Source organism: Tupaia chinensis, unplaced genomic scaffold, assembly GCF_000334495.1.
Source record: "Tupaia chinensis unplaced genomic scaffold, TupChi_1.0 Scaffold146828_1, whole genome shotgun sequence".
Classification (NCBI taxonomy): domain Eukaryota; kingdom Metazoa; phylum Chordata; class Mammalia; order Scandentia; family Tupaiidae; genus Tupaia; species Tupaia belangeri.
Genome location: NW_006206682.1, coordinates 1710114 through 1723469, shown reverse-complemented (window position 1 = coordinate 1723469; position 13356 = coordinate 1710114). Strand labels below are relative to the sequence as shown.

General features: G+C 40.9%; 1 protein-coding gene across 12 annotated transcripts in view; it reads left to right on the top strand.

Moving 5' to 3' along the window:
• Positions 1-6: 6 nt before the first annotated feature.
• SLMAP (sarcolemma associated protein) overlaps positions 7-13356 on the top strand; it is a 160126-nt gene continuing 146776 nt past the window's right edge. For all 12 annotated transcript variants that reach the window (XM_014584422.2, XM_027768550.1, XM_027768555.1 and 9 more), the window contains exon 1: positions 7-893. In XM_014584422.2, the coding sequence (XP_014439908.1) occupies positions 696-893 (198 nt within the window). In that variant the 5' untranslated portion in view covers positions 7-695. The remainder of the gene's footprint in view (positions 894-13356) is intronic.

Below are 13356 nucleotides of genomic sequence, written 5' to 3'. Positions count from 1 at the left end.
CCACGCCTCGCGCCGAGGACCCCCGTCACCGCCACCTCGGCTTGTGCGGGTCCGGGGACCCCGTGCCCCTTCCCGGGGCGGCCTCGGCGTAGCCGCGGGGCAATGCAGACCGTCTTCCTGGCCGTCTAGACCCCTACACCCCTCTGGCCCTGCGGTTCCTGACGAGCGGCGGTGGCCGCCCAGGGGGTAGCTCGGCTACACCTCCCGTGGGCTCGCGAGGACCTTCCCGGCCGCACCGAACCGACCCTTCCTTCATGCTGCAGTGCTGCAACGTTTCCGCCACTGAGGGTGAAAAGCGGCCGCGATCTCAAACAAAACACAAGAATTGGTGTGTGACTCATCTGCTTGGATACCTCCAGTCCCCAAACTGTCTTCCAGGAGTTTTCTTGGCCGAAGCTGCCCGATGTTCGAGCCTTTTCTTCCCAGGGAAGAAGATGGACTGAAAGCTGCCAGTTGGGGACTTTTGGCGATCAGGGCGCTACTGAGTTTTAAAGGAGGTGATGGGGCTTGCGCTGGCTTGTCTTCCCACCCAAGTGAAGAGTTGTTAATGTTCACTGGTTATGCTTAGACAATGCGCAGTTTGTGTTAATTTACAATTTTGGGGGGGATAAGGGGCATAGGCTTGGTGAAGGGCAGTCCGGATCCGGAGGAACTCTTCTTTGTCCCTGGTAGGAGACACCCTCAGTCTGTCCTCGATGCCGTCAGCCTTGGCCATCTTCACTTGCCGTCCGAACTCGCACCCGTTTCAGGAGCGTCATGTCTACCTGGACGAACCCATCAAAATCGGCCGATCAGTGGCCCGCTGTCGACCAGCACAGAATAATGCCACCTTTGATTGCAAAGTGCTGTCAAGGAACCACGCTCTCGTCTGGTTTGATCACAAGACTGGCAAGGTAATGTCACCACATTGTCTAACAACCTTTCATTTTCCTTTGCGGTGTCTTCGAGGTTTAATACGCAAGATCTCAGGGTTTGCACCCAGAGGACACTTTGAGCAAGGCGGTGGAGGCAACTTTGTGTGTGCCTGGTTCTAGTGGAAATTTAATTGAGGTGGTTGAATGGAAAACAGAGAAGGTTTTGTAATGAAATGCCTCAGGAGGGCGATGGCATCTTGATAAGTGGTCATTCCCAGTGAAATCCCAAACCCTAAATTGGTTGGAAAAAAGCTAGATAGTGAAAGTTGGCGTCTTGCTTTCAGTCTTTTTAGAAAGGTGAATTTGCTCAGTGCTTGATTAAGCAGGCAGCAGTTCCCAAAGCAAGGTGGGGATTTCATGACCATTATTGCCCTGGGGCTCAAGTGTCTCAGCGGACAGATGTAGTTAACTGGGAGCTTTTAGTGGAGTTCAGATCAGGGCCTTTCTAGTAAGGACATTTGTTGTTTTAATCTAACGTTATTGTAAGGTTTGCTGTATATTTGCCCTCAAAGTAATCATTTGCAGTCATTATAGCCAGTTTATTAAAGTGTAAACAGCTGTGTAAGGTCAACGTTTTCCGAGTTTTGTTTATAAGTTGGGAGAACATATATACATACTGCTTTTGAAAAATCACTTTTTTTTTTTTTCGGAGAGGTTTTTGTGATAGGGCGCGTGTGCTCGCCAGACAGACAGAGACAGAGAGACAGAAAGCGAGAAATCACCCCCCAGGGGGGATGGTCATGATGCACTCCCTTCTCCTCCGTTCTCCTCTTGGGATCTTGGGCACTCACGCACCCGTGCCCGGCGTGAGTTTTAAGCCACCAGGTCCGGGACACGAACCGCGGTCGACTACATGGGAGTCCAGCGACATAGCCATTACCCTAATTGCTGGTCCCGAAAAATCACTTTTTAATCATTCCTGCAGCAGTTATTAGATACTTCCTGCATAGAGTTGATGTTTAAAAATTGTCAGAAAATTAACTTATTTTCCTGAAATTATATCCATTTCTGTCATTTAGGATGAGTTCAGTGCTTTTCATTTTAAGTATAACCATTTTAACATTTTTATGTTGACTCCCTAAATTACTATACATGTGTGTGCTTATATTTTAAGAAATCATGAAAAAAAGTAAGATCCTTTCAGTTTTTCAAAAACTCTATCTTTGTATGTGGGGGAATATATAACGAGTCGTCTTTGTGCTTAAACCTCAGGTTTTAGTCGAGCTGCTGACTCAATTCCAACTTAAAGTAAGTTATGTAAGACTAATAGGAATATCTCAGGTTTCACCTCCTGACTTTTTGCCCCCGTTTTCTGAGTTAAATAATTAAGCCTTTTTTGAAAGAAGAAATGAAGGCTTCAGGAGTAATGTTTTGAAATGAGAGAAACTGAGCCTCAAAAGGCAGAGAGAAAGCAATCCTTCTACAGGTACTCAATTAAGAAATTATTATATAAAAATTTTTTTAAAGGAGAAAAAGATTGCCCAAGTGCTGTGTGCTTGCATAATAATTATAACCTACTCTGTGTGCAGGATGAGATCTGAGAATTATTAGTTTTTCTATATTACATCAGGTACTCATTTTCTTGTGAAACAAACCCTTTTTTTTTTCCCCTCTCTGAAAGCTAAAGGCTAGGTGCCTCAAAGACTTCAGAGATTACCCAGAATCCCTTAGAGTGAGCATTCAAAGAACTCATCTCTCCAGTCATTAGTTAACTGCTAGTGCCTTTACTGGACTAGTTTTTACATTTTTTCTTTTTTATGTCCCTGGGCAACAGTTAGGTCCAGCCTAATCAGATAACAAGTTTGCTCACAGTACGTACATTGCAAATGCACTTTCTTTGATTCAACAATCAAAGGAGATTCAATTTTTTTCTTTTACTTACTTGAAAAATAGTATATTGAACAGCGCTTTCCATGGTTATACTAAAACTCTTACAATAGGTTATTTTAAGATGACTAAGAATAGATCAGTAGTGAGTGTTTAGCTATGAATTGAGATAACATGTTAAATTTTTGAATGGAATTTGTTATTTAGAAAAGTTTTTTTAAAGAATTATTTGATTGTACTTTATTTATGTATTTGCTTATTTATTTTGACCAGAGAGTGACAGAGTGAGAAAGTGAGAAAGCAAGCTAAGCCGCCAGGTCCAGGACTCAAACCATGGTCAGCCATGTGGGAGTCCAGCGCCCTTAACCACCATGCCACCTGCTGGCCCCAAAAGTTATTTTTGAAGAGTGGATGTAGCCCGCCCTTAACCTTTTCACTTAAAAAAAAAAAAAAAAAAAAAAAAAACCTTTCTACTTTATTACCTAAAATAGTATCAGGATATGAGGCTTTTATAATTATTGATTACTGTACTACTTAATCTAATTTTTAAAAATTTGCTCTAGGGCCGGTGAAAAGAGACAGCGAGAAAGCAAGAAAGCAGAGAGAGAAAGATAAAGTGAGAAAGCATCCATGGAGGAATGGCCACTCCATAACCTATCCCCTCTCCATTCTTCTCTCTGGATTTTGAGCATGCACACACAAACACAAGGAGTGTTTTCTTTTTCATTTAAAGTTTTTGCTATAGGGTGTGTCCACTTGCTAGAGAGAGACAAAGGGAAAGGGAGAAATCACTCATCAGGGGGAATAGTGATGCCCCAGTCCCTTCTTCATTATTTTCAGAATTTTGGACATGCATGCACATGCACCCAGTCTGTTTTTCAAACCACCAGGTCAGGACTTGGACTGTAGTCAGCCACGTGGGAATCCAGTACTACCTTGTCACCTGCCGGCTGACTAAGGATGTTTTTTAAGCTACCGGGTCTGGAACTTGAACCTTGCTGTTGGCTATGTGTGATCCAGCCACCTTAACACCACACTATTGGCTGGTTTGCTGACCTAATCTATAACAGGTAAAAAAAATCTGGGACCAGCAAATGGCATAATGGTTCCATCGTTGGACTCCCATGTAATTGACTACTGTTTGAGACCCAGACCCAGCCGCTTACAACTCATGCCGGGTGCATGTGTGCATGTGCCCAAAATTCAAAGAGGAGCATGGAGGAGGAGGGATTGTGGCATAGCCATCTCTCCTGGGGAATGATTTTTCACTTTCTGTCTCTACCTGTCTCCAGGGAGTGCACACATCCTTTTACAAAAATCTATAAAAGAAACATAAACAACTGACCTGTCAGGTTTTTGTCATGTAATTAAAATATTTTAGGAATTAGCTATTTAAAGTTTAGGTTTGTCAGATAGTAGGTTTTTGTTTTGTTTTGTCTTGTTTTGTTTTTGAAAGAGGTTTTTGCTATAGGGCACGTGAGCTCTCCAGAAAGACAGAGAGAGACAGAGAGATAGAAAGAGAGAAATCACCCCCCATGAGGATGGTTATGCCACAATCCCTTCTTCTCCATTCTCCTCTTGGGATCTTGGACATGCATGCACACGCGCCTGGCTTGAGTTTAAGCCACTGGGTCCGGGACTCGAACCACGGTTAACTATATGAGAGTCCAGCGACATAGCCATTACTTCATCTGCTGGCCCCAGTAGATTTTTACTGAGCATCTACTATGTACACTACACGGTACACAGTTGAGAAGAAAACCCACAGTTTGAGTTTGAACAAATACAATTTTTTGTTTGTTTGTTTTCTGTGTAAAATTTGCAGCTTGAGGATATCTGCTCTAATTATCTCATAACAAAAGTTCCAAGTCTAATATACATTCCTAGGTAATTCCTAGGAATTACGTGTGTGTGTGTGTGTGTGTGTGTGTGTGTGTGGAGAGAGAAAAAGGGAAGGAAAATGGGGATGGTCATGCCACAGTCCCTTCTTTTCCAGTTCTCCTTTTGGAATTTTGGGCATGTGCCTAGCATGTTTTTCAAGCTGCTGGGTCCAGGAACCATGTAGTTGGCAATATGAAATCCAACCACCTTACCGCTGTGCCACCAGCTGGCCCTTGTTTTTTGATTTTTTATTAATTATTTATTTTTTAAAAGAGAGATCTTTGCTATAGGACATGTATGCTCACCAGAAAGACAGAGACAGAGAGACAGAAAACAAGAAATTACCCCCAAAGGGGGACGGCAATGCCACAATCCCTTCTCCTCCATTCTCCTCTCAGGATTTTGAGCATGCATGTACATGCACCCGGCGTGAGTTTTAAACCACTGGGTCTGAGACTCAAACCATGGTCGACTACATGGGAGCCCAGCAATGTAACCATTACACCATCTGCTGATCCCATGTTTATTTATTTTTAAGGTAAACATCTCTAAGTTTTCTCATCTGAGGGTAATAATGATACCTGCTATTATTTCAAAGATTGAGAAACTGTGAATTACTTAGCATGCCGTTCCTGGCTCTTATTAAGGATTCTGTACCTAGTAGGGATTGTGGAGAAGAGGGAGCCTTCTGGATAATGCCTTGCAATTTGCTACAGTGTTATGGATTGTTAGGAAGGTAATGAGAAATCATTTTCTTTAATGTGATGGCATATGTAGAAGTAATGTTGTAAATTAAAACTAATGAAGTTGACAACTTTACCTACATTGGCATTTTATCCGGGAGATAGAAAATAGGGGTACTGTGCCATTTGGTTGACTTTCAACTTGTGAATAACTGTTGCATTTCGTGTTGGCTGTTATGTGAGCCCCATTAAAAGATGAAAGAAATAATAAACACTTGAAACTTTATGATTAGTCAAGTAATGACATGTTCATTATAGAAAATTTGTAAAACATAGGTAGATGAAAATCTAGGTATATGTATTGGGTTGTTGGAAAAGTCTACTTTTTTTTTTTTTTTTTTTTGGAGAGGTTTTTGCGCTCGCCAGAAAGACAGAGAGAGACATAGAGACAGAAAGTGAGAAATCACCCCCCGGGGGGGGATGGTCACGCCGCAATCCCTTCTCCTCCATTCTCCTCTCAGGATCTTGGGCACGCATGCACACGCGCCCGGCGTGAGTTTTAAGCCACTGGGTCTGGGATGCGAACCGTGGTCGACTACGTGGGAGTCCAGCGACATAGCCATTATGCTAACTGCTGGTTCCCGAAAAGTCTACATTTTTCAGTGCAAAAATGTATCATGACTTTTCAGATGATCATATGTGTGTGTGTGTGTTCTCTAAATATAGGAATTTTCTAGGAATGTATATTAGTCCTGGGAACTTTTTAAAAAAGAATTATTTATTAAATTAATTATTATTATTTTTAATTTGCTATAAGGCACATATGCCCACCAGAGACAGAGAAGGTGAGAAAGCAAGCTGCCAAGTCTGGGACTTGAACCACAGTCAACCCTGTGGGAGTCCAGTACCCTAACCACCACACCACCTGCTGGCTCCTGGGAACTTTTTTAATGCCAAGTTTATGGAATGTTTTATTGTACTTAAACCTGCATGTTGGAGGGTGGCTAATTTGCACAAAACAGAGTTTAATAATCTTTCTCAAATTATCTTCTTGGGTTAGAGCAGTTGAGTATTGCCCTGCTTGGATGCCAGCCCTGTGTGTCATTCTGCATTCCTCTTTGAAGGTCACACTCTTCAGATTATATGGCAAATAATAAAATGATTAATACTTCTTCTATTAATTTAAGGTGCCGATGCGGAAGCAAATCTGTCTATGAAAATATGGTGGTTACATAGAAAGGATAGTGAGTGGACTGTGCCCTTGTGTTTTGATGGCCCCGTTTGATTTGAAGCTTTGGGGACTGATGACAGGCCTAGTGGATGACATCTTAGTCTATTCCAGTCTCACTGTGGTTTATTTTAGAATATTAGTAGTAGTTGTTTTCTTCCAATCTCATCATTTCTTTTAATTTGCCAGAGAGCACACGTGTTCTCTGGAGAGAGACAGGAAGATAAAGAAAGGGAAAGTAAGAAAGTGCCCCATGTGGAGCACGGTCACGCTACAGTCCCTTCTCTGTCTCTCCCTCCTTTCAGGATTTTGGGCATGCACACACATGTCCCAGGTGTGTTTTTCAAGCCCCTGGGTCCAGGACTCAGACTGCATAATCAGCTATGTGAGATTCAGGTGCCCTAACTACCATGCTACTGGCTGGCCCCGTCTCACATTTTTACTTAAACTCAATACATACTTTTTAGTATACGTGCTGCCGAAGCGAGCACTCAATGCATACTTTTGAGGGCCTGTTTATCATTATTTGTTTTAGCGAAGAGTGTATTGAAGGGTGAGGAAATGATAAGAACTTGTTAAATCGTTATTCCTTCTTTCTAGGTGTTTATATATTGGGTAGAGCCATGACTGTATACCTTGAAAACAGTTGATTGAAATAAGATAATATTATATAAGTTTAAATGGCAAGAGTGTGATGTTGGAATCAGACTTTAAAATTGGGATAAATAGGTATAAACGAACATAAAAGGTGTTTTTTGTTTGTTTTGAGATAAGGCAAAACAAAGAAAACACCAGGGCCAGCTCTGTGGCCTGGTGGCTAAGGTAGCTGGATCCAACGTGGTGGTGTGAATTTTAGTTTAGCAGCTTGGAAAAATACCAGGTGTGCATGTGTGTTTGCCTAAAATCCTGACAGGGTGGAAAAATGAAAGGGAAGGGATTGTGGCATGACCATGCCCCATTAAGGGGTATTTTCTTCCTCTCCCTTTGCCTCTCTTTAGTACACGCACTCTGGCAAATTAAAAAAAAAAATTTTTTTTGAATAAGCTTGTCATCATTGAGATGCCCAGAAAACTGATTTTTGTAATTAGAGAGTTCTTTTGGTGATTTGCAATGGTTGAATATCATTTACTGATGTTTTTGTTTGTGACTTATCTTTGTAATTAATTGATAAACCCTGGAGGGAAGGAACTCTGTCTTATGTGTCTGGTTTTCACTATCTTTTTTTTCTTTAGTTGTGTGAGCACGTGCACTTGCCACAGAGAGTGATAGAGACAGAGAGAAAGAGGGAGCAAGCGTGTGTCCCCGCCCCCCCCCCATGGGGCATGATCACACTAGGGGCTCTTTTCCTTTTCTATATCGCAACAGGATTTTGGGCACATATACCCATGTGACTGGTGTGTTTTTCAAACCGCAGTGTCTGGGATTCAAATTGCTGTTGGCCGTGTAGGATCTAGCTCCCTAACTACTGTGCTATGGGGCCAACCCTCTTTGTTTACTATTTTGTATAAAGTAAATGTTGAGTAAATGAAGCTGAGTGGATTGTATGGGGCCAGGTTGTCGAATACTTTGATTACCAGGCTAAGGACATGAACTTTTGGGTTATGGAAGGCCAAGGAGACGTCTGAGCAGATCACTGACATGTCAAAACCACCATTCAAGAGTGATATAAGAACAGTATGTAGAGTGGCCTGGAACACTGAAAAATGGTGAATAGCTTAACTAATATTTGTATGCTGTTTACCATCCGCTGTTCCAAATACATACATGGTAATTTATTTACTCCTCAAATAACTCACTGAGGTAGGTGCTTCTTTTTCCCACATTAAGCTATGAGGAAATTGAGGCACAGAGACTAGGTTAAGTTAATGTGCCCAAGTTCACATAGCTAATAAATGGTGGAGCTGGGACTTAAACGCAGATATCTTGACTCTTGACTCAATGTTATTTTTGTAAGATCAGGGTGACAGTATGAATGAAAGTGAAAATGATTAAGTATCAGAGTGTGAAAAGAGACAAGAGTATTAAATTGGCTTGTCCATTTGTACTTAAACAAAGGGAGAAGGTCTACATGAGCTGGAGATTTTAGAGAAAATAAAATGCAGTTTGAGCTAATATTGAAAACTTAAACCTGCATGATAGACACAAGGGGATTATGAAACATTCATCAAAAAATGGAATTAGAGTACTAGTTTATTTTAGTGCAAACAGTTTTTGAAATGTATAAATAGTTTTTTCCCCATAATATGTACCTTCCATTAGCATTTTGAAGACCTTTCTCAGAGTTAGTCAGGGAAAGGCATTTAGAATGGGAGGAATTGCTCAAGCAAAAGCACAGAAGCAGGAACAATACAGCACGTTCCAAGGACATTGCAAGTAAGTCATTGCAAAGGAATGGTCTCTAGAATTTTTTGTTTTGTTTATGACAGAGGGCACACGTGTGTGTGTGTGTGTGAGAGAGAAGTACTGTCCATAGATCTTGGTTACACTGTGATTCCTTTCCTCGAATTCTCCAGTTCAGCACGATCTTGGGCTCAAGCACATGTGCCCTGCTTGATTCAGGCTGACTGGCAGGGAATTGTGGCCTCCAGTTTTGTAGTCCAATTCGCTGAGCCTGAAATTTGACAAGATTCTTTCATATATCTAAACATAACTGCAAAGATCCTATCCTTGGCTTTTTTTTTTTTTTTTTTTAAGGTTTTTACCACAGGGCATGCGCACTTGCTGGAGCAAGACAGAGAGACAGAGAGTGAGAAATCACCCCACCAGGGGGAATGACCCAGCCATAATCATTTCTCCTCCATTCTCCTTTGGGGATTTTGGCATGTATGCCCATGCAGCTGGCATGAGCTGCAAGCTACCAGGTCTGGGGGTCAAACTGTGGTTGGCTACATGAGAGTCCAGCCCTTTAACCACTATACTATCTGCTGGCCTTGTGGCCTCAGCTCTTTGAGAGAATGGCAGATCATATATTTACTGATCTTTGTTTATGTGTTTTAATAAATATTTTTGATGTAAGTAAACATGGTCATTAGGAGGTGCTGGTTTTTGTGAGAAAGTAATTTATTTGACATTATATTTAAGGTAAATTAATGTGAACATGTATAGGAATCTAGGTCGTATATCAAAAGTACATATTCTTCTATAGTACTTTTCACAATAGCGGAAAATTAATAGAATATTTAATCTGTTATTTTAAGTTATTAAAAATATGGTTGGTATAAATACTTAAAAAATTTTCTATTCCACTTAGTTATTTGACTTTACTCCTTATGTTAAATTCAGTCTTTACCTTCTCAGGCTTTTGTTTGGTTTTCTTAAGTGGTGTTTATTTTAGAGCTTAGAATCTATTCTCTCCGGTAAACAGGGAGGAGAGTGTATGTCATTTAGAGTTTGAAATGAAAAAAATTGTAGGATTGGTTCTTAATCTTTTTTTTCTTTTTAATTACCAGACAAGAGACCAGCAGTTGGCGTAATGGCTACGTCGCTGGACTCCCACGTAGCTGACCGCGTTCGAGTCCTGGACCCAGTGGCTTAAACTCATGCTGGGCACATGTGTGTGCATACCCAAGATCCCAAGAGGAGAATGGAAGAGAAGGGATTGCGGCATGGCCATCCCCCTTGGGGGGTGATTTCTCACTTTCTGTCTCTTTCTTTCTGGAGAGCACACATGCCCTAGAGCAAAAACCTCTCCAAATAAATAAATAAATAAATAACCAGAGGATGTGTATGCTTACCAGAGAAAGACAGAAAAAAGAGAGAGATAGAGAAAGTACCTTCCCCACCCATTGAGGGCTTGGTCATGTAGCAGTCCCTTCTCATCTTGTCATGATTTGGGGTACACATGTTCATGTGCCTAGTGTGTTTTTCAGACTGCTGGGGCTGGGATTCAAACTGTAGTTGGCCATATGGGATCTGTCTCCTTAACTACTAGGCTACAGGCTGGTCAATAGATGGGTTCTTTTAAAGAATTATTTTATTTAGCTTTATTTATTTATTTTAATTTGACCAGAGAGGGACACAGCAAGAGCTGGGGAGGGGGTGAGAAAGCAAGCTGCCAGGTCCAGGACTTGAACCGCAGCCAGCCATGTGGGAGTCCAGTGTCCTTAACCACCATGCCATCTGCGGGCCTCCATAGATGAGTTCTTAATCTTGGTTATTTGATAGTTACCTGGATGAAAAAATGGTGGCATTTATTATTGACAGCTGCTGAAATGGTCTAAAGATTTTTACTTCCTTTGGGGCCCCTGCTTCTCTCACTGCCACTGAAGGTAGAAAAAGTTTATACTATCCTGAACAAAAATCTTGGTTGTTACCCCATTGATTTTTAGCATTAAACATTTTTTTCCAGCTCTATCTTTCATTACTGTTTTTCCTTCATCCCAAATTGTGTACTAGCTATGTGACATTGCTCACTGTTCCTAGAACAAGTGCCTTTTTTGCTATTTTTCCTTTTAGAATGACCTCTTCCCTTCATCGCTTGAGGCTCAGTTCAATGTGAAAAACTTCTCTGACTCCCACTAACTGAAGAATTAATTGCTTCTTCCTCTATACTCCCATAGAACTTTGTATGTAATTTTATTATGGAACACAGACAACAGAATAACTATGATGCAAATGTCCTGTTGCCCTGACAGATGTGAGCTCTTGAGAACAAGGAAATAAGCACTATATAAATGTTTGAATGAGTGAGATGTGAATAATGGAGCAGTCTGTATTTCACTCAACCCATGAGGGTTAAAGGACAGAAGGTCATTCTAGTTAGTCCTCAGTTTGAGATCGTGGACTCAATTACAAATATGTAGTCTTTGTATAAGTCATCAATTATTGAGAACTTGAGCATGCTAGACACTTTACCAAGTGTTTTGTGATTTTAGGTAATCTTGTGGTTGGTGATAATAGTTTTGAGCTATTCCATTCTTGTGCAAAATAATACTTCTTTTGAGGGGAGGGTTAATAATATTCAGAGTCCTTTCCTCCCTCCCTCTCTCCAGTCCTTCAGTCTTTCTTTAATAGTTAGCTATGGGGCCAGTGTGCTCTGGAGACAGAGCGAGAGAGAAAGTGAGAAAGCACCCCCTAGGGGGATGACCATGCTGTACTTCCTTTTACTCCAGTCTCCTGTTGGGATTTCCGACACACACACATCGTACCCATTGCGTTTTTTCAGCTATGAGGTCTGGGACTCGGACTGTGCTGTCAGTAGCATGTGAGCTAGCTGCCGTAACCACCGCGCTGCCTGCTGGCCCCAGGATGCTTTCTCACTTCATTTGATCTATATAACATTCTTAGAGGATAAGTACAACTTAAGTACAGTTTGGCTCCCTTTTATCTGAAAGAGTTTGCTGTTTAGAGGTTATTGGCGGAAGGTTACCTAGGTAGTACTACAGGTAGGACTGCTATAGTCTAGATTTTTTACCCTGAAATAAAAACCAGGAGCTTTTATTTATGCTTGTATTCTAAACTATCTTTTTAGGGACTGAGCAATTATAATGAAGTCTGTCTTTTGCTCTCTTGAAAGGTAATCTAAGCTATTTTTTTTTGGTGCATTACCAAAATACTTGTCACATGACGGACTTTCAAAGACTGACAGATCTCAAGTTAATTATTTCTGAGTCAGCTAACATTTTAAAAAACTTACTTCTGCTCCTATCAAGAAAGTACTTTTTCTTAGGTTTGCTTTTAGACAGCTGATTTGCACTTAAGTATAATGTGTACGTAGATGAATGAAACAGCCTTGGAACAAGTTAGACCATGTAATTTTTAAAAACAATATAGAGCATAGCAGTCAGAAGTAAATAAAAAAGTAGCTTATATAGGTACTAAAAAATGTGGAAGTTCTGGATTAGCAAAGTATCCTTTGTCAAATACACAATTTGGGTTAGATTTAAAATTTAAGCACAATAAGAAACTTTGTGTATTCAGATTTTCTTAATACTTTCAGGCTTGTAGTATTACATTTACAACTACTGACTTGTTCTACTTGGGCAAGCAGAAATGACTTTCTAATACGGACTTCTAAGCTTTTCTTTTTAATTACATAAGTAACATCAGTTCATTCTCATAAAAATTCAAGTGATAGGCAAGTACATAGAGTGAAAGATGAAATTACCCCTTCACATAGGCACCTTCAGAAGTAACTGTTGTTACTAGTTTGGTATGTAATTTTCAAAACTTACGGTGTTATATTTGCCTACATAAGGATATAGATATAAGAAACATAGATTTTTGTTGTTGCTTTTTAAAATAAGTGATTGAATTACAATTTAGAGTGTGTTTTTTAGCTGTTAGAGTTTTTTTTTTTTTGGAGAGGTTTTTGTTATAGGGTGCGTACGCTCGCCAAACAGAGAGAGACATAGAGACAGAAAGCAAGAAATCACCCCCCAGGGGGGATGGCCACGCCGCAATCCCTTCTCCTCCATTCTCCTCTCAGGATCTTGGGCACGCACGCACGCACGCACACGCGCCCGGCGTGAGTTTTAAGCCACCGGGTCCGGGACACGAACCACGGTCGACTATGTGGGAGTCCAGCGACATAGCCATTACGCTAACTGCTGGTTCCCACATATTTTTAAGTGAATTGTAGTAAGGTTGCTTGAAATGTGTTTATATGTAATAAATTCCAACCAGAGTGCAGATTGTCGTAAAACAAATAGCTGCCATGTATTTAACCACTTACTAGGTGCTGTGGTAAGATTTAATGTGTGTTATCTCATTTCTTCATACCTTCCTTTTGAAATAGTCCTTGTTAGCCTCAGTGTACAGATGAGAAAGTGGAGACTCAGAGAGTTGAAGAGTTTTGTTAGTGTGGAGTCAGGATTTGAACCGC